At 40.3% G+C, this 20,335-nt stretch overlaps 1 protein-coding gene across 4 annotated transcripts in view; it reads right to left on the minus strand.

The window, feature by feature from the left end:
* The window catches only part of PRRG2 (proline rich and Gla domain 2), a 34,950-nt gene that overhangs the window by 3,057 nt on the left and 11,558 nt on the right, over positions 1 to 20,335 (minus strand). For all 4 annotated transcript variants that reach the window (XM_087945250.1, XM_026669630.2, XM_087945248.1 and 1 more), the window contains 5 exons: positions 16,535 to 16,642; positions 12,590 to 12,753; positions 4,976 to 5,021; positions 2,529 to 2,655; positions 1,797 to 1,943 (listed from right to left, as the gene is read on the minus strand). In XM_087945250.1, coding sequence (XP_087801376.1) covers positions 1,797 to 1,943; positions 2,529 to 2,655; positions 4,976 to 5,021; positions 12,590 to 12,753; positions 16,535 to 16,634 — 584 coding nt within the window. In that variant the 5' untranslated portion in view covers positions 16,635 to 16,642. The remainder of the gene's footprint in view (positions 1 to 1,796; positions 1,944 to 2,528; positions 2,656 to 4,975; positions 5,022 to 12,589; positions 12,754 to 16,534; positions 16,643 to 20,335) is intronic.

The raw sequence follows: 20,335 nt of genomic DNA on the forward strand, positions 1-20,335 counted from the left end.
TCAGTAGTACTCTACTGAAGTACTACTGAATGCAGCATATTCTGAATAGAGTGCCAGTCTCTTGCTTTATCATATATGTCAGATTTCAACAGTAGCCATAATCCTGGAGAGAAAGATCCAAATTTAAGAATGGAGTATTCTTAACGATTCCCTCCTTCTTCATAACTAATATTGATGTACTTACCACAACATGCATGCTGCATGGGAATTCTGAAGATTATAGAGCAGCACATTTGAAAGACAATGTGATCGGAAAAGATTGGCCTACTCTAATTAAATCTGCTGAATCTCTAATTAACTCTAATTAACTCTCCTGAACTTTTGGGGCCATTAAAGATTGAAAATCTGGAGGTTTACTAGGTCTTCCTGTTATCTTCATTTTGCTTTACATCTACTCCTTATCTGGCTCTACTGCCTCCAGTATTGCTGACCCTGAGCTGATCTGGTACTAGTGGCAACAGCAAATACTAATTTAAGTTATGTGCAATATTTCATGGCAACATTGCAATGAAGACATTGTGAGTAATTTAAATGGTTATTTCTGCCATCAGAGTATTTAAGCATACGGAACTAGAAATCTAGCAGTGACTTAAATATGCTAGGTAGCCACACCAATGCTATCCCTCTTGAAGAAAAGATATGCTTGAAAATTTGCTTCTTAATCAACATTTTAGTTGATCCTTAAAAAATAACACATAATTATTATTTTGGATACCCCATCTTTTCGGAGCATAGCATCCTACAATTTTTATGACCCCATCAATTTTACAGTGCTAATTAAAGAAAAGGATGCTGCTGTTATTTTCATGTATGCATGTATATGTGTGCATAGCCACACTCATACAAATATGAAGTTTTTTTCAACTTTCAATTTTGCAGCCAGAGCCAATGAAAGATGAAAGTTACATTGTGTGCTGCTGTTCCGTACTGTGATAACAGCCTGGCATTCTTGTCACTGTTAATCATGTCACATTTGTTTTCTATCTGAAAAGAGCTTTAGGTAGTGTGTTTTCCCAATGATCCAATGCGGTACATTCTGAAAAGTTTTTTTGTTGCTGAAAAATAGCAAATTCTTCTGTCCTTTAGGTTTGTAGAGCTCTGGACAGAATCCATGATCCATAAATAGTGTGGAAACTACATGTTAATGGATCAAATAAGAATTGCTAATGAGCAGAAGTCTAGAAGAGACGGAAGGTATTATACACACATTGCTTGGACTTGGGAGTGGGGAGAATTGGTAATTTTAAAACTATTTTCTCTTTCTGATCAAAGTAGAGTGAATGAATCTAATTTCTCCTAAGGAGAATGATATTTTTTTCTTCCAGTTCCCTAGAGACAGAGAAGGGAAAGGAAACCTGTGCCTTCACCCCTATTCACATGCGTTTTTGATGTTGCTAAATTAAACTCCCATCAGCTCCAGCCAGCAGAGGTAGGGATGAAGATTCCTGGAAGTTCAACATCTGTAGTTTCCCATCCCCGCATTGGAGGCTAACATAAGCTCTGTTGGTGATTCTGAACTTCCTGTCAACTCCAGTACTGCCTTTCCTCTTGAGAACAAAGGCCTTTGGTCTGTTGTAGGTTCATGCAGATTTTCCATGGGAATAAGGCTTTCTGCATAATCCATAGCACTTTCCTTGAAAAAGTTTTCCAAGGTTCAGTTCAGATAGGATCTTGATCTTTATTGCACACTCTCTTTAAGCAGCCTGAGTCTCAAACCTTCCTTTCCCTCTATATCCAGTTCCACAATCCCTAGATAATGTTAAAACTTTGAAGTAGGATCCCAGTGATAATTCTACCTGTTGTAAGGTGGGGGTGGTGCATCATGTACCCCTGAAGATTCCATTGCTTGCTCATAAGAAGGAAGCCCAGGTGCAGATTCTGGCTTAGGCTCATCATCAAAGATGGCAAGGGGAATCTCTGGATTCAAATGTTCCTGTGTTCTTCTGAAAGGAAATAGAGACTGAGGTTGAAAAAAACACCTCTAAAACAATTCACAGCCTTTTTGTCTGTAAGCCTCACTTAATCAAAACAAAAAATTAGCAAACTTTTCATCAGCTGTTTAGAAAGCATACAGGCTGTTTGGACATTAAGGGAAATTTAGTCCAATAACTCACATGAAAGGAAAAAAAATTGAGAAAACTATCAATTTCAACAAATTATTTCACATGAAATTCATGAAAGATTTATGCAGGATGGGGATACTGGAAACTGTAATTTAATAATGTATTTTTTAACAACTGTGTAAAGACATCAACTTCAAAAAGACATACACTTTGGAAAATATACACACAGCTAAAAATTATCAGATTTATAGTTTGATTCATCTAGAGATCAGCTGTCTTTGCAGCAGGCTGATATAAATCCCCATAATACTGTTGTTCTTTTTACTGATGCAACTGTTAATCTTGAATCAAATGCTTTTGACCTCATGTTTACTTGGTGTCAAAGTGTTAGAATTATGTTCCCTTTTCACTCCCTTTATTACATAGGTGAGCACAAAATACCTCCCTGTGGATCTTGACACATACCTGGATCGATTTCTCTCTTTAGCACGATATTTGATGCAATACATGGCCACAATTACAATCATGACAATAGACACCAAAGCTGCAATCAGGCCAGCCACCAGGCCTGCCACGTCTATTCCAGCATTTCCTATTAAAACAGGTAGACAGGAAGGGTTACTGGGACTCTTGTTGCTTAAAACAGGAGATCCTAATTCTAACAGCCATGCCATATTAGGTCTTGCCTCTTGGAACTGGGAAACCTTGGGGTAAAGACCTGGATCACAGCATATTGGAATAAACCTGGAATAGGAGCTTTAGCTCCAATTCAAATTTGTCAGGACTATCGGGATATCACGATGGCTCAAATAATACGTCCTCCATACTTTTTGATATCCCAAAGCCCCCTTTAATCATGTTGCTAAATTATAGGTGCACCAATGTTGAGAATCAGCAATTTTGGTTTTCTTGGTCTGGGATGGAACTGGAATATATGTCCTAAAATATCTTTAAACTGATTTTAAAAAGGAAAGGAAGTACCCTGGAGAAGTATAGAATCTTGGCTCATCTATTGTGAATGTCTCATCCGCTTTCCTCACTACCTTTCAATGCAGTTTTCTCTCATAGAAAAAAAAAAGTGTAGTCCCCAGTCATCAAAACATTACCCATCCAAAGTTAATTATAAGCAATAATGATAATCATTGAGAAAAAGTTTATTATCTGTCACATTAGTGCCCCACTTGCAATAATTACAGTCTGAATTGGTTGATCTGGTATAAATATATGACATGCAATGAGGTGGAGAACATACATCAACATACAGTTTTAGGGTGACTTGCTTGATTAAGCAGGAGAAAGTTGTATAAGCACATCTTTGTAGCAAGGAAAAGGTATGATAGGGCAAGCTGCTTCCTCATTACCATAGAATATAAGGAATCTTTAGAGCAGCATTGCTGTTTCATGTCTTAAGGCTGCAGATCTCATTCAGAGGCATTTTGAGAATGGAGGGTAGAGGAACTGAACCATGGCATTTTCATTCTACTGAGGCTTCTTCCCAACTTGTAATTTATAGTTTCACCCAGCCATTGTTGTAACAATAAAAAGCCTCTCTTTTTTGTTGATATTTCTGAGCATAGCAATGGTTGGGTGATGTTAGAAGACACTACAATAAAGCCATATGAAGCTATATAATCTTATAGCCTTTCCCCATTATCATCTAATCTAGTACAAGTACCTATGGCAACATTTTTGTGCTGCCATGTTCCCATGATGCTGGTTTCATCTTGTCCTTAGACCATGAAAGCTAATGACTTAAACATCAGAGTTAAAGCAAAGTGCTTCTGCTTAAGCTGCCACTATCCAATAGCAGCTTTTAATGGTATCTGAGAATAATCATCATCTTTTAACAATCCCATAATCCCTTGTGGGGTGGAGTCTGGGCAAGTGAATGGAGCTAGCAGAATGTTCTAATGGCTGGATGCCCTTCCTGACATTCAGCAGATATATTTTAAGTGTGCCCAGAGAGAGAAATATCTGCCTCTATCTAGAATCGAACTCCAGCCTCCTGATTGTGAGGCAAGCGCTCCACCTCTAGGCCACCATACCACTTAATGGTATCTGAGAATGACCTTGGGAAATGGGAGGAAAAGCTGCTGCAGGCACCTGCGCATAAAAGATTTCTCAGTCCACAGAAGAAGAGGCATGGGAAAAAGTAGTTCTCTGGAGAGAAATATTTTGTTGTACAAGATTTTGTTAGTGTAGCCTTACAATAAAGATAGAGTTAGTATTAATAGTTACATTTCTTGTCTGGACTACCTCTAAGGGGTAACAGAGCTTTAGAACAGGCGTCTCCAACTTTGGCATCTTTAAGACTTGTGGACTTCAACTCCCAGAATTCCTCAGCCAGCCATGCTGGAAGTGTTAGAATTGCCAAGGTTGGAGACCTCTGCTTTTGAATATGGCAAAAACGTTTAGACCTTGTAACTCATTTCTTCGAAAGAAAGACAGCAATGGCTGCAATGACTTGAAGCAAAGGCAGCAGAGGCAGGATAAGGATTAATAATGGGACAGCAAAATTCTTATTACAGTTTTCTCCTCAATAAAGGATGGGTGGACAGCACTACCTCAGAAAACTGGAAAGGTCTTTTGTCACCTAAGTTAATGCTGAAGGGGAAGAATGCCCAGCCTTGTTACTATTATATCCACCAGGGTCCCCAAACTTGGCAACTTTAAGACTTGTGGACTTCAACTGGCTGGAGAATTCTGGGAGTTGAAGTCCACAAGTCTTAAAGTTGCCAAGTTTGGAGGCCTCTGATATACACAATAGTGGTTGGAAGATTTTAGAAGTCCCTACAAGTTATTAGTTATCTATAAAGGTAACACTTGATTCAAGATAGATAATGTAGCATTGGAAAACACAAATACATGAAACTTCCCATTGCTTTTTGTACCCTTTTTGTACCCTTACTTACTTGCTCCTCCTCTTCCATTGTGTGGATAGGTCTCCCAAAATTTTTTCTGGAAGGAATACCAAAATAGGGGAATAACGTTAATATGATAATAAAAGTCATTATTTATTTATTTAATCTGTCTCATGCTGCCTGACTGTAAGTGACTTGCTTGATAGTATCAAAAGATTTTTGAGTATCCAACAAAACAAAAGTCACTTTTATTGTCTTCTGTTGTAAAGGTAATCAGTATTGCCTACAAATGTCTATGGGCTCTTTGCTTAAAGTTTCTCGTCCTATGTGTGAGATAGCAGAAGCTAACCCAGCCTAGATTTTGCTCTCCTCACTGCCAATCCCAATTGCCTAGGCTCTGACACGAAGCAGGAACTGCTGTGTTGTTGTTTCTTTTTAAGCATTTTGAGGGACCTGTGAGTTCAGCATTCTGTCAAACCAACCCTTCATCTGCCACCTCACCCAGCTGGGGAATGTTGGCACTGCAAGAGGAAACAGATAATGCAGGAAAGGATGACCGTTATGTAGCCTCACATCTCTCAGACAAAGCCTGAGTTGAAGACTTGGATCGACCTGAACATTTGGCAGTCCAAATAACAGTGAATAAGTTGAAGGATGGGATTTGCATAGGATCTTTCTCTTTCTATGCTGGATACATTCCCTACTGCCACTGCTGGTCAACTGCTGTTTCATTGATCCAGGCCCTCCAGGGACAAAAGAAAGCCTGATTCCCACTGTTCAAAATGCAACATCCAGGGTCCAGAGGGAGAGGGCATACCCATAGGAGGCTAAAGCAGCCAATAGGTACTGAGCAGATCCCATTGCCTAGGAGTCACCCAATAACACCATTAATAAAATGATGAATGAAACATGCTCTATTGTACCCATGATATAATTTTATGCAATGGCTTCCTGGTTGTTAAAGGGAAAAAATAGCTTTAGCACCAAAACAGCAAACTAAGTCTTGAAGGGCTTATTTGCCTGTGGTGATACTATATTTGGGCACCTGGACCTAACTACCTTTCACGAATGAAGGCAAATGTAGATTTCCTAGAATAATATTGGAGAATCCAATCTGGGATAGTTTTGGGAACCAGAGGTTTTAGTCTTTTGAGCTTTTGGACTTATACTGGAGCCCATTCTCAGGTAACTTCTCTCTACTGGAATGCGCAACTATCTTTTATATATAGTACACTGCCCCCAAAATGACAATAAGTCAGAGACATGTAGAAACTTAAAATGGTATTGGGGAGGATCAGCAGCATGGTTGGTCAGATGTTCAAGAAGACTAAGTGCTGACCACATCTCTGTTTTAGTACACTAGTAAATTGCTATACTGTGATCCCATGGGGCCAGATTTCTCAGGAATCCTGATTTGAATATAATATTTGCAATCCATAAGAAGTACACTAGAGGGCACCATCCCATAAGAAAAGAACCTGTAGCAGTCAATAAATGCAGTAATCAGTTTATAATAAAGTCATGAACGTTTGAAAATCAAATATTTTACTGTTTGGTTAAAAAAACTGATCATTTTTTTAAAAAAAGCAAACAATCTTCTCTATTTCAGTAAATAAATACAAATCTACAAAGAAGCATTCTTTCTCCATCCAAGTACTGAAAACTATCTACAGTAGAATATTGAGTAAATTATATTTATTTTAATTTTTTGATTTGTCTATCACTTACAAAATAATAGGTATAATTATAAACATGAATAAGAATACAGAAAATAGTTACAAATAAATGAGGACAATAGGACAGGGACAATAGGCACGATTTTGCACTTATGTATGCCCCTTACAGACCTCTTAGGAATGGGTGAGGTCAATAGGGGATAGTTTGAGGTTAAAGGAGTGGGGGTTAGAGGATGTAACAACATGATAGCTATGTAAATTGTACAAATTACTATAAACATACAGACTGGAAGATTTGCTTGATAATATAATCTTATCCAACTCCATGTCTTGTAAATGTGTGAGAGTTAAACTTTTATCATCCATATGATTATACACAGGAATTATGAAATATGTTACCTGACACACATGAAAGACTGCGTAAGATATTGTATTGCTGTATCCTAATGAGTTGTTCAGCCTATAAATACAAATCAAGCACCAGCCTGCTTAGCTTTTCTGCCTATACATGAACACATGAAGGTACTACAGAAATATATTTCATTATGTCTCCAAAAACGCACTTTTCAATAGAATTTCCATGCTCTTTATAAATAATACTCAACATATGGAAGAGCTGTACGAGTTCCTAGCATTGTTAAAACAAAATCAGAATCCTTTGGTAGCTGTGACCTGCCTCCTGTTATCCCCACAACAACAAACCTGTGAGTTGGGTTGAGCTTAGAGAGAATGAATGGGCCAAGGTCACCCAACTGGTTTTCATGCCTAAGGCAGGCCTAGAGCTCACAGGCTTCTGGTTTGTAGGCCAGTAACCTAATTACTACATCCAAGTGGCTAGAGGCATCAAAAGTATTTATTTAATTATTTAATTAATTTGCTTCCCATCTTATTCTGCAAAGCAACTTTGGGGGGCTTGCAATAAAAATTGTCATAAAAATTGAATGAATTAATGAATAAAAAATGAAGCTGTAACACTCAATTGGATGAGGTGGTTTGTTTCCTTTTTTTATTATTTTAAATCTATTCTAAAACCTGTTTTATGTCTCACATTTGTTTTCATATGTGTTCTGCCATGCTTTATTTCAGAGTCAAGACCCACAGAAAAATGGGGGTGGAGAAGCATGTTGCATGTGGCTTATTAGATTTCTTATGTAGCTGTGCCTTAAAAGATTCATTGTTCCTAGAACTACAGCTAATTTCCTTGGATGTATAAATCATTATCTCCAATAGACAAGGCTCATTAGTACACAAAAATGGCAGCAATATGACAATTCAGTTGAGATCTGACAAGTCAGTTAAAATTTAGATGAAAAAATATAATGACCATAATAGTCAAAGAGAATACATAATCATCTTAACATTCTTAAATTAACATATATATTGGGGCAGGAACCATAACTTCTGTTACCACAAAAGACTAATGTGGCTACTGGTCCAGCACTGTTTAAGAGTCCCATAATTAAACCAATACTTCATTCGCAATAAATCATGGGAAATGTCATGTTGTTAACCAATTACCCACTATAATTTAAACTTCATAAAAAAAATTGCGGTTGATTTCCCCTTCTGCACCATTTTTTTTGTAAGCGCCAAATTTCCAAAATTAGGTTCAGGTCACGACCAAATTGGGTTGCGACTAAAGTTATTGAACAAATTATGGCCGTGATCAGAGGTTCTACTGTATATATAAGTCCCCTGCTGGCTGGGGAGGACTGACTGAGAATATCCTTTATTAGTGGAGTGTCCACACAAACACCAGTTTGTAAAAATATAGAAAATTTTGAAGGGAAGTTAGAGGCTGGTGTGGAATGTCATACATAGGCATGAATGGAAAACTTCCAATATTGCAGCTTATTTACTCAGAAAAGAGGTTGGTGGAAATGTACAGTACATTTTCCGCTAGGAAGAGTAATCTAATGACTAAATCCACACTTTATGTTAAACTGCAATGTGGCTTGTTTAGAAAAGAGTTACTGGGATGGATGAAACCATCTGCTGTGTTTTGTGAAACTTTATCTGCTATATTATAAATGAAGTACCAACCTGTTAAAATAAGATAAATAAAATATGCAGACAGCATGCTAGAAATCTCAAAAAATTCCATTCAAACTGTTCTCCTTGTCTGCTGACACACATATGACTTGAATCATGCAAAACAATCTGGGACTTAACCATAATTTGTTTCTCTGCTAACCATTTCAAACTGCTATATTGGGAGTTTTCCATTCATGCTGGTTTCACTTCCCACCTTTTCAGGCCAGAGATTCCCTGGCAGGATTTAGGAACGGTCAATCAAAATCTCAATTGGGACCTTACTTGTGGCTTACACAATGAATCTATCTCTTCTAAATTCTCCACAAAAAAATGTCAAGGAGAACTGACTCAGTCAACTAAGTCAGGGGTCCCCAACCCCCAGTCTGTGGCCCTTCCCTGGGCCACAGCCCATTCAGAACCAGGACGTGAAAGTGTTGGAGAGTGCAAGGGCATGTGACACATGCACAGGAAGCTACTTTTGTGAAAGTGGCATGCACACACACACATACACACCTGCAAAACCATCCTACCGCCGCCATTTCCTCTGGTCCATTGAGATGGAAAGGTTGGGGAACAGTGAACTAAGTTACTTAGCAGCTTTGGAACTTTAATGGGACAGCCACCAGCATAGTGATAAATTGTGGTTAACCATCTCTCTATGCACCTGCTGGTCTATTCTCTGTTATCATACAATCAGAAGGAAGAATTGAAAACCTCTTTGTTAAAGGAACAGAAATTTACAATGTAATCTGAACCTGACAGAGCATAGTAATCCTTAAATATGGACTATCTGAAATGGCCAACTGTAAAAAGCTACAAGTTCTGAAAATGGCCTGTTCCAACAAAGCGCAGTAATGGTTAACTTGTATTTAAGGTTCAAATGACAAAGTGCTAAGTGCTATTAGTCTGAAATGCAAGTAGAAATTCCCAATTTTTCTTTGCATTCAAGCCCGAGGAAAGAAAAGAGAGTTGAACCTCAGTTTTATAATCCTAAACCATGATCTAGTATTTTGCGTAAATATGACCGTTGACATGATTGTTACATCTGATGCAATGGTATATTCAATAAGAATGAAGGCAAATATACGTGTTCCCAGGATAATGTTGCAGGATCCAATCGGGGTTGGTCACTAGAACCAGAGGTTTTGTCTTCTGAGCTTTCGGACTTATACTGGAGCCCCTCTTCAGGGACTTCTCTCTAGCAGAGTATGTGCTTCAGGCTGTTCTGTGTGTGGTATTTATAGAGTGCCTGTTGTATGTTTAGATGTTAATTGGGGGTGTTGATGCTGTCCATGAAGTCCTTGGCTGCTGTTTGCTTCTGCTGCTTCCTTGCCTCCTAAATATTTGATAAGCTAGTGGTAAATCAGCACTCCTGTTCAACAGGATATTCAAGAGGATATTAAACAGAATTTGGATATTGAATATTGGCATATATATACCCATATATTTGCTATGTACATATTATGTGTATGTGTGTGTGTACACCTATAAATATTACTTCCTACTCAGCCAACGTATGGAATAAAAAAAAGCTTTAACTTTGATATCTGAAATCTGATATTTGAAAGTTGATGATGATGTTACCTAGTTTAGTAATGAAACATCTGCCAGAAAATCACCAAACTGAAGAATACAGAAACCCCCACAAAGCTTTAAATGTTTGGGCCTTTAAGAAACCAAAAGAATTACTGTTCAGTTCAGACATCTCACATGACCATGATTATATTCATTATGGTTTACTATTCAAACCATAGCTTAGAATGGTTTCTCTACTATAGCTTTCCATCTTCTCACGCTATTCAGCTTTATAAACTCATAATTCAATACTGTAGTGCAACACCCTTAGGGTGACAGAACAGCTATAACCACTGTATCTTTGTCCATTTAGATATCATATAAAATTATAGTTAGGATAACAGTTGCTTTGTAAGCCTGGTTCACTTGAAGATTTCCAATTATGATTAACAATCATTAACCAAATTTGCATTCAAACTTCACATCCATATTTCCTTAATTATTATTTTGGTTAAATTGTATCTGGGAAAAACATCTACATTTTAGAAAAAATATATTTTGTAAAATAAGCAAATAAATGCTTCTTGGTACTAAGATATTCAGTACAGATGACTCCATTGCCTAAATTCAGCGATTTCAATCTGATATCTGCCAAATGTGCTGTCCAGATTGAATAGAAGTTTTGAAAATTGTACTCTAGTAGACCTTGAGAAGAGTAGGCTAGGGCTGACTAGTTTTGGCTACTCAAAATCAAGAGGATAGTTACTAATGTGACACAGAATCAAAAGTGCAACAACAGCAAATAGTTTGAAGATTGCAATACAGTACTTTAAAGAAAAATTTCCCAAACGTGGCCATTTCTAGATTGTAGACTTTAAACCCCAGAATTCTCCAGTCAGCACAGTCATTACTGAGAATTCTGGACATTGAAGTACACATATATAAAGAGTATCCTTTGGGGAAAACTCCACTTTATAGATAACTATACTTATAGGCTAAGATGCAAACTGATTCTACCAGTTTGCACCTATTTGCTAGAACCGGTTGTTAACATTCTAAGCAGTTCAGAGAACTGGTTGTTAGAAGAAATTACTGGAGTAATCCTGTAAGGAAGGCAGGAAGGAAACATTCTGGTGTTGCTTACAGAAACTGCCTCTCCGTTAACCCTTATTACATTCTTGGCAGGACTAGACTTCTTGTCTCAGGAATGTCTCTGGAGTTTTCCCCCCCTCCTTTGCTGGTACTTTGTTTGTGTGGAGTGACCATTCAAAGTTACAATGGCACTTAAAAAAAGTGACTTATGACCATTTTTCAATTTTACAAATGTTGCAGCATCCCCACAGTCATGAGAGGTTAGGCGAGGAGATGCATGCCTCAATGTGAGCGATGTTGAGTTGGCCATGCCCAGCCAGTCAAATGACCACCAAGCCACACCCACCAACTAAGCCATGCCCACAGAACCGGTTATTAAAAAAATTGAATCCCACCCCTGCCAAGATGGCTTTTACTTTATAAAGGGTTGTCCTCCATTTCAAAACTTGCATTATTTAATGGAGTCTCTAATTTAAAAATAAAAAAGAGAAGAAAAACAAAGAACATAAAGATGTCTAATAACAGGTCCTGGACAGCAAAGTAGGTCTTTGGTTACTCTCTTCCTTTTAATACAAGGTATGTTACATTTCCTTTATGTTTGTCATATTTATACATCCCTTGGAACAATGCTCCATCCAAGATCAGGTCAATACCAACCTTACTAGAGCTCAGGAAGATCATACAGAGAGTTCCCTCACTGAAGGGAACATTTATTATTAATAATGTTTGCTTTGGTGTGTCAGTAGACTAGATGTCAATAGTTTGGGGAATCTAATTAGTTTCTTTTTATTTTAATGCTTTCTGTTTTACTGTAAGCTACTCAGAGTCTTTTGTAAACTGAGTAGTAAGTACACTACATCAACAAATAAATAAATAAATAAATATCTGTTTTGGGGGTTGGCATCAGAGGTGATATTCAGCAGGTTCTGACCAATTCTGGAGAACCGGTTGCAGAAATGTTAAGTAGTTTGGAGAATAGGCAAATACCACCTCTGACTGGCCCCGCCCCCATCTATTCTCTGCCTCCCAAGTCCCAGCTGATTGATTGCTGATCTTTTGTTGCCGTGCACAGGAGAACGGAGCTGGAAAGCAGGTTAGTGGGGTGGGGAGGGAATGGGATTTTGCAGTAACTTTCCCCCAGGAGTGGGGAAGGAATGGAGATTTTGTAGTATCCTTCCCTTGCCACTCCCACCAAGCCACATCCACCAAGCCACACTATGCCACCAAGCCACACGACGCCCACAGAACCGGTAGTAAAAAATTTTTGAATCCCACCACTGGGGGGCATGTCCTCTTTTTATGACATTTAAATGGGCACCCTAAGCCCACCTAGTTCCCCATACTCAGCTGTTTGTGAGTCGTCTTCAAAGACTTCCCGAGCTTCTTCATAGTTGCAAACTTCTTCTCTGCATTCACGCTCCAAGTTGCCTTGCACAATCAGCTCAAGATCCCAGTGGTTATAAAGAATCTTACGGCTCAAGAATTTGTTTGCAGAAGTGGCATCCAGGAACACTGGGAACAGGAACCAGCAGACATTATCCTGAAGTTCAGAGCAGGCATGAAGTTCTATCAACAATATCTCTTAGTACTCAGAGAAAGTGTATACGATCTAGAGAATGCTTCTGAACCTGGACGACTTTCAGCTGTATAGACTTCAAAAGTCAGCATTCCCTGCTGGCAATTGCTGAGAATTCTAGAAGTTCAAGTCCAAGCATCTGGAAGCTGCCCAGGTTGTAAACATTGCTCTACAGAAGTGTTGAAGATGTGTGTACTTCATCTCTCAGAATTCCTCAATTCTCCCAGAAATCTGGGAGTTGAAATCCATAAATCATCTAACTGCCAAAGTTAAGAAACATTATTCTAATTGGTGTGCTGCAGAGCTAGATGCCTGTTAAATAAAGGAAGCAACCTCCCCCCACCCCAAGAACTATATCTAAAATATCTGAGAAGGAAATGCTATCTAGCAGTCTTGGCTGATGACGGGAAGATTTTATTTCCATCCAATTCCCTTTTTACTCCATGCTATCCAATTCTCTTTTACTCCCTACGAGAGGACACATGAGTGGAAATAAAGAAATGCAGAATTTCAGAAGGACCAGCTATGTCATTAAGATACTATAAGAATGGGTAAACTTTGATTTGCTAGAAGTTACATTTCTTCAAGGAAACACTTCTTTTTTTAGCAACCAAGTGCCACACGGAGAAGTGACATTCATGTTACTTTTTATTCCCAACAGGGTTTACATAATATTTTTGAAGTATTAAGTTTAAATGAAGCTTACACATCAGTTTTGCAGTTTTTCTGAAAAAAAAAAAAAAGACAGAAAACCACAACAAAGTTTTTCAATAGATTGCCAACGAAGTTTGGCTGCACAATTTCATGGGGGGAGCGGGGGTCACCCAAAAAGTAGACTGGAAATCACATGAGCCCTGCAGACACTCCACCCCTGTTTTTGAGACAGCATTTGTTGCTGCATCAGCATCAGCACCAGCTCATTTACCCTTTCTCCTACTCTCTAGCCATTTTACTCTGCTGGAAAACAGTTCCACCATCCTGTCTCACAATCCTGAAATCCTGAATAACGCTCTCCTTCCAATAGGTGCTGAAGTGGGGTTACATTGTTTGGAAGAAAACAGTCTTCTATACAAGGAAGAAGAGAGGATGCCAGTTTGACTTTGGTACAAGCAGCAGTTATAAATTAAATTTGGGGTAACCCCATTCATATGTAAACAGACTGGAGACTTGGGAGAGTTTGGGAGAGAACCCTGTGCTGACTATTTGCCTATAAGATTCTATTCCTCTCTCTATTATCAGATCTTTCCAGATGATCCCATCATAAACATCATGAATAAGTCTTTGTAATGTACTTCCAGTTACAATCCCAAGCCTTCCCATAGGAAAGAGCTTATTTGCTCTTTGTGGGAAGGCATTGCGTTTTCCCCTCACTCTGCATTCCTTGCTTGCATTTGGAATGTGGTTCTGCAAGACTCAGAGATGCACTAATTGCTGGTTATTTATGAAGTGGATCATGGATCATTAGCATTGTGGGGAGAAGTGCCATTCATGTGGCAGTTGTTGAGTGCATCCTCTTGCTGGTTTTAGCTACATTGCATGTTTAAAAGCAGAAGAGACCAGATGATATAGAAAATGGAGCAAAGATTAGTAAACTTTTTTTTCTGTGAGGGACACATCTCCTCAGGATAACCTATGAGAATAGATAGGCTGGCTCTGTAGGGGGTCTTTGTTTAGCAAATGCAACTGGAACCAGCAACACAACAGTTAAGTGAAGCAGTGCTGAATGAAATTGCAACTGTGCTTACTATCTTTCATTTGTTTTACAGATTTGCAAAGATTCTAAATGTGAAGATTGTTTGTAAAGTTACTTTTTCTACCACCATTGTAATTGTAAGCAATCACTAAACAAGGTGATCACTAAATGAGGACAAATACAGGTGATCCTTGTTCAACAATCATTCATTCAGTGGCAATTTGAGCTTGCAACAGTGCTGAGTGGTTGTTACCATCAGTCTTCAAAGTTACAGTCATCACAGCATCTCAGTGGTCATGTGATCACAATTTCTGACATTCTCTGCTGATTTCCTGGAAGCTGGTAGGAAGTCAGAAGTTACAGTGATATGAGGTCCTTGCTTAAGAACTTCTATCATATTTACTTAACTTCAAAAACTAGAATTGCTGGAACTACCGTTGCTACATGGCACAATCACATGATGTCATGCTTTATGTCTACTTAATGATGGAAATTCTGGTCCTAATTACCTCATTAAGGAAGGATTTTGTGTAATTATGTATTATTACATAAAATAAAACAGTGAGTGTGAGAGGTAGGATAAGCCAGATAGCAGATTGAAAACTGCTGCCTTCCTGATCCATGGTCCACCCACTTCATTTTGCCAAAATGCACTGCTTCACAAGATGCTTAAACATACGTTCAAGGAAGGTTGTCAGACTGATGCTCAGGGATGAGACTGTGAAGTTTTCCAATCGTGGCTCTGACATGCAATCAGAATAGCATTTCTATGTAGCAATTAGGAGGAAATGGCCAAAGCGTGGGTCTTGCCCCAGATAGAAGATGCATGGGAAAGTATGGGAGGGGATGGCAAATTGCCTTCCCAGTTCAGACAACCTTGGGCTGCTATGCTAGGCAGCCCGAAGCCATCCAGATTTTAAAATGGATGAAGAAATCCATTTTCTTTCTACCCCTCCTCCTCCCCTCCCTAGTTTTCTAATTTCCTCCCCTTTTTGCCAACCTGTTTTAGAGAAGGGCAACCAACTCTTGCTAAAATCCTGAATAAATCTCTTAGACAGAGATTAGAAATTAAGACCAAACCCATAACTTCTTATGGTAGATGTCAAGGGCTGCACGTAATACTAGCTTGTGGGCTGTACACCTTTCTCTTTTGAATACTGGATTGGGATCCAGGAATATTGGGCAACCTTGGGCAACTAAAGAAATCATCATTGGGCCACTGAATGATTATATCTTAAATGACTCTACAGGATTGCTACTTTGCTTCAACATTCAAGAACAGCAGTTTTCCTTCCTTCCTTCCTTCCTTCCTTCCTTCCTTCCTTCCTTCCTTCCTTCCTTCCTTCCTTCCTTCCTTCCTTCCTTCCTTCCTTCCTTCCTTCCTTCCTTCCTTCCTTTTCTATTATAATCTTTAATACAGTTATTTTTTTTAAAAAAAGAGCAGCCATATCTAAATGTCTTTTAATGAAATTAGTTTAGTCAAAGCTCTTTTAGAGGACATTCATTCTACCACTCATGATTTCTATTGTTCAGGAGCATTTATATCTAAGAAACTGGATTTTGGGTTATTACTTGGGAATGCTTGGAAGATAAAGTAAAAAGCTGACTGTGCTTTTTTGTTTATTTGTTGCAGTCCTGCAGAATCTAAAGTATATTAAAGGAGACTGGAGGAAATTAACTGGAATTTCTGTAGTCAGAAATCTGTAGTCAGATGTGAATTTCAGGGGAAAAGCTTCTTTGAGATGTCCACCCTATAAAGCACCTCTGTCTTTTCCTAGTCCTGTATGGCCACCTTCTACAGCTATCACACAATCCTGGGAAAAGAGACATTTGGATCTCTAAGTAGGAATTTCTTGAATGTTTCGCTAAACCAGGCATGGGCGTGGCCAGCACGTGAGGCATCTGGCCCATGGGCCAGGAGTTTCACAGCCCTGCCCTATATGCAGAGCATGCAAGCATTCTTCTTCATAAATCTGCCACTATGTTTGGATAACAAATCCCCCATTCCCAATTTCTTTTTTTACCTTCTTCAATCTGTTGCTGGTCAGGTTCGCTATGAAGGGAGGCAGCAAAACTAGGGACTAGAATTTTGAACAGGAAAAGAAGACATAAAAAGCTCCACATGGTAGATCCTGTAGAGAGAACAGAAGATAGTTGCCAAAGGACTAGATTAAAAGGCTGCTAAAATAAAATATAAATATAGCACTCCCCACCAATATGTACACACTGATAAAAAGCCTCCCAGCCCTCAGTTTCACTGGGTGGAGGGATAAATGTAACCTTTGCCCAATCAATAAAGTGGTCAGTGCAAGGGTCAGTTCAGATCTGAGTTAAAAGCAAACCATCCACAGAACATTGAGGAGCTGGCAAAGTTTTGGGGCTGGAGTACCCAGGAAATTTTGGAAATAGATGGACTCTTCACTTAGATGATCTGTTAGTTTTTTTCAACCTCAGCAACTTTTAAGATATCTGAACTTCAACTCCCAGAATTCTGCTGTCCAGAGAATTCTGGGAGTTGGAAGCCTCACAACTTCAGTTGCTGAAGTTGATAAATTCTCTAGGGTGTTAAAATAAAGGCAATCACTAGGTGGAAACAAAGAGTTTTCTGTCTATTGATTTGCTGCTTTCTTGTGGTCAGCACAGATTTTTTGTTTGTTTGTTTGCAACACAGTTCATTATTCCTGCAAAGCCCCTATTTATTGAAAGGCAAATGGGAGGTTATCCTCTGGTCTACTTTCAACCACCCTACACTAAGTTGTAAGACTTAGTCTTACAGACTAAATAGACGTACAACTATTTAGCAGCCATTCAAACTTACAAAGGCATTGAAAAAAGTGACATACAACTGATTCCTCATGCTTACCACCATTGCAGCATCCCTATGATCATGTGATCAAAATTTGGGCACATGGCAACCAGCATGTATTTATGGTTACAACATCATGGAGTTCATCTGATTGCCCTTTGCAACCTTCCCAGCTGGCTTCTTAGAAGCAAAGTCAATGGGGGAAACCAGCTCCGCTGAACAACCACATAATAGAGTCACAAAATAGCTGCAGAGATTTGCTTCAGAATCATAGCAAAAAGCTCATTAAATCAGGTGCAATTTACTTAATAGCTGCCTTGCTTAGCAATTGAAATTCTAGTCCCAATTGTCATATGTGGACTACCTGTAATTAGTTCCTCCCCATCCCTCATTTTTCCAGGAAAGCAAAGAATTGTGGTTATTGGTTCTTTATTTTTCAGAGCCTGAGAGCTCTGTGTGGGACCTGAAGGAAGGAATGCTTGTAAAAAAACAGACTGTGTCAATTAACAATGCTGCAGACATAGTGGGCTTTATGTTGAACAATTCTAGATTTCATCTTTTAAAAATTAAATCCATATTTTTAATAAATAAGGTTATGCAGGACATGGGACTCCATGGTAAATAGAATAGAATTCTTTATTGACCAAATGTAATTGGATACAAAAGGAATTAGTCTTCGGTGCATAAGCTCTCAGTGTACATAAAAGATATAAGTGATGAATCATGATCATAGTCATCATAAATACATTCATCATGAATCATAAGATACAACACTTAGTAATAGTCATAGTGTCGTGTCCGTCGTGGAAGAAGACTCGGAGCCAGTGACTTAGTTTCAGCTCTTTATTTGCTCCGAGATCGGCTCGGCTCGCAAAGGGAAAAACGGCGGCTTTTATTCTTTGGCCGCGGCGGCCGCAGCCAATGACACCGCTTTGAATCTCCCGCGATTAGTTTCCACCAATCGCGGGAGATTCTTGGCGGGCCAATCACTGCGGCTTGCTCGGCCAATCAGCTCGCCGCGCGTCTTGTCCAATCACCGCACGGTGTTTACGAGTATGTACATGACTATACAGAACACCCCTCCCCTCTTGGTATGGTCCTACGTAACGTAGTCCCGTAAGTAGGCGGGGCTTCGTACTTGCCTACTTGACCTGCGCAGGTTAGTTGGTGCTTGGCTCCCGGCCGGTTCGGTCGGGTTCTGTGTTGCTCTCTGCCTCGTCAATGGAACCGCCTGGAAGGTTGAGCCGGGCCTTTCGTCGCAGCTCCCTCCCGGTCTACCCGGGCTGTTTGAGCTGTGGTTGTTGCCGCTCCCGCCTGGTCTTTCTGGGCTGGTTGAGCTGGCCTGGCTGCTTCTTCCTGGTGAGGCTTCGAGCTGGCTGTTTGTTGGTGAGTATTCCCAGTTTCTTTCTGGTGTGGGTTGGTTATTGGGGTCTTCCCTCCCCTCTTGGTTTGTGTCGGGGGGGGTCCCCTTCTTTTTCTGGGTATGTGTTCGTGTCTGTTTGTGTGTCGGTTGTGTTTCCCGTGGTAGTTCTTGACCTTAATTGGTCGATGTGTCGTTTCCATGCTCGTCCGTCGGTTGTCTGTAAACGGTACGAGCGGGGACCTGTCACTTGGGTTACGGTCACTGGTATCCACAGTGGGTCCCCAGTAAGATTCCTTGCGTATACTGCGTCGCCTGGTTTAAATGTTCGGTCTTTGCTTGAGGAGTTTGGGGGGTTTTCTGGGTTGTATGTGGGGTGCAGTCTGTCTAATGGGGACCTTAATTTCCTCCCCATTAATAGTTCTGCCGGGTTTTTGTTAGTTGTTGTGTTCGGGGTTATGTGTTGTATTAAGAGCATTTTATTTATTTTGTCTTGGATTTCCCCGTTTTCTATTTTCTGGATTGTTTTTTTTGTAAATTGAACCATCCGTTCCGCCCTCCTGTTCGCCGCCGGATGTGCCGGCGCTGTTAATGCGTGTCGTATTCCCCGCTCTGCTAGGAATTTTCCGAATTCTAGCGAGGTAAATTGGGGCCCGTTGTCGGATACGATGACGTCTGGGAGGCCGTGGGTTGCGAACAGCCTGCTGAGTTCTTTGGTAACGGCCTCCGTGGTGGTAGTTTTCATGTTGCTTACCTCCAACCAGTTGGAGTAAGCATCTACCGTAATGAGGAAGGTGTGTCCTTTTGTGGGTCCAGCAAAGTCTATGTGAATCCTGGACCATGGTCCCCTGGGGGTTTCCCATTCCAGGATTGGGGCGGCAGGGGGGCTAGGCCTGGTTTCCTGGCATCGGTTGCATGCTGCCACCCAAGCCTCGATCTGTTTGTCTATCCCTGGCCACCATGCGTAGCTTCTGGCCAAAGCTTTAGTCCGCACGATGCCTGGGTGTCCCTCATGCAGCAATTCCAATACTTTTCCCTGTAATTTTTCCGGAATGACAACCCTATCCCCCCAAAGTAAACAACCTTTTTGTAATGACAGTTCTGTTTGCCGGTTCCGAAATGTCCTGAATGTTTCGTCAACGTCTTTTTCGGGCCACCCCTTCTCTACCCAATGTAACACTCGCGCCAGACGTTTGTCTTTATTAGTTTCGCAGGCAATGTCTGATGCGGTTACGGGTAGATCGGGCAGAGTCTCTATGCTAAGGGTGGTCGTCGTGGGTGCTGGGTCGGTGTCCAGGTCAGGTAGCGGCGTGCGGCTCAGGGCGTCTGCGTGGGTGATTGTCTTACTGGGTCAGTGTGTGAGCCGGTAACTGTAGGCGGCAAGGAATTCGGACCACCTTGTCATTCTTGGAGATAGAATGTTCGGGGTGGCCCTGTTTCCTGCCAGGATTCCCAGCAGTGGCTTGTGGTCGGTGACGATGGTGAACGTCCGGCCGTAGATGTATTCATGGAACCTTTTGACAGCGGCAACGATAGCCAGGGCCTCCTTGTCCAGTTGGCTGTAGTTTCTTTCCGGTTTGGTGAGGGTCCTTGAGAAAAAGGCGATGGGTGCTTCTTTTCTGTCGGCGAGAGTGTGGCTGAGGATGGCGCCGACGCCGA

Source organism: Notechis scutatus, chromosome Z (genome assembly GCF_049901735.1).
Source record: "Notechis scutatus isolate UNSWTSFEM ecotype Mainland chromosome Z, rNotScu1.2, whole genome shotgun sequence".
Lineage (NCBI taxonomy): Eukaryota > Metazoa > Chordata > Lepidosauria > Squamata > Elapidae > Notechis > Notechis scutatus.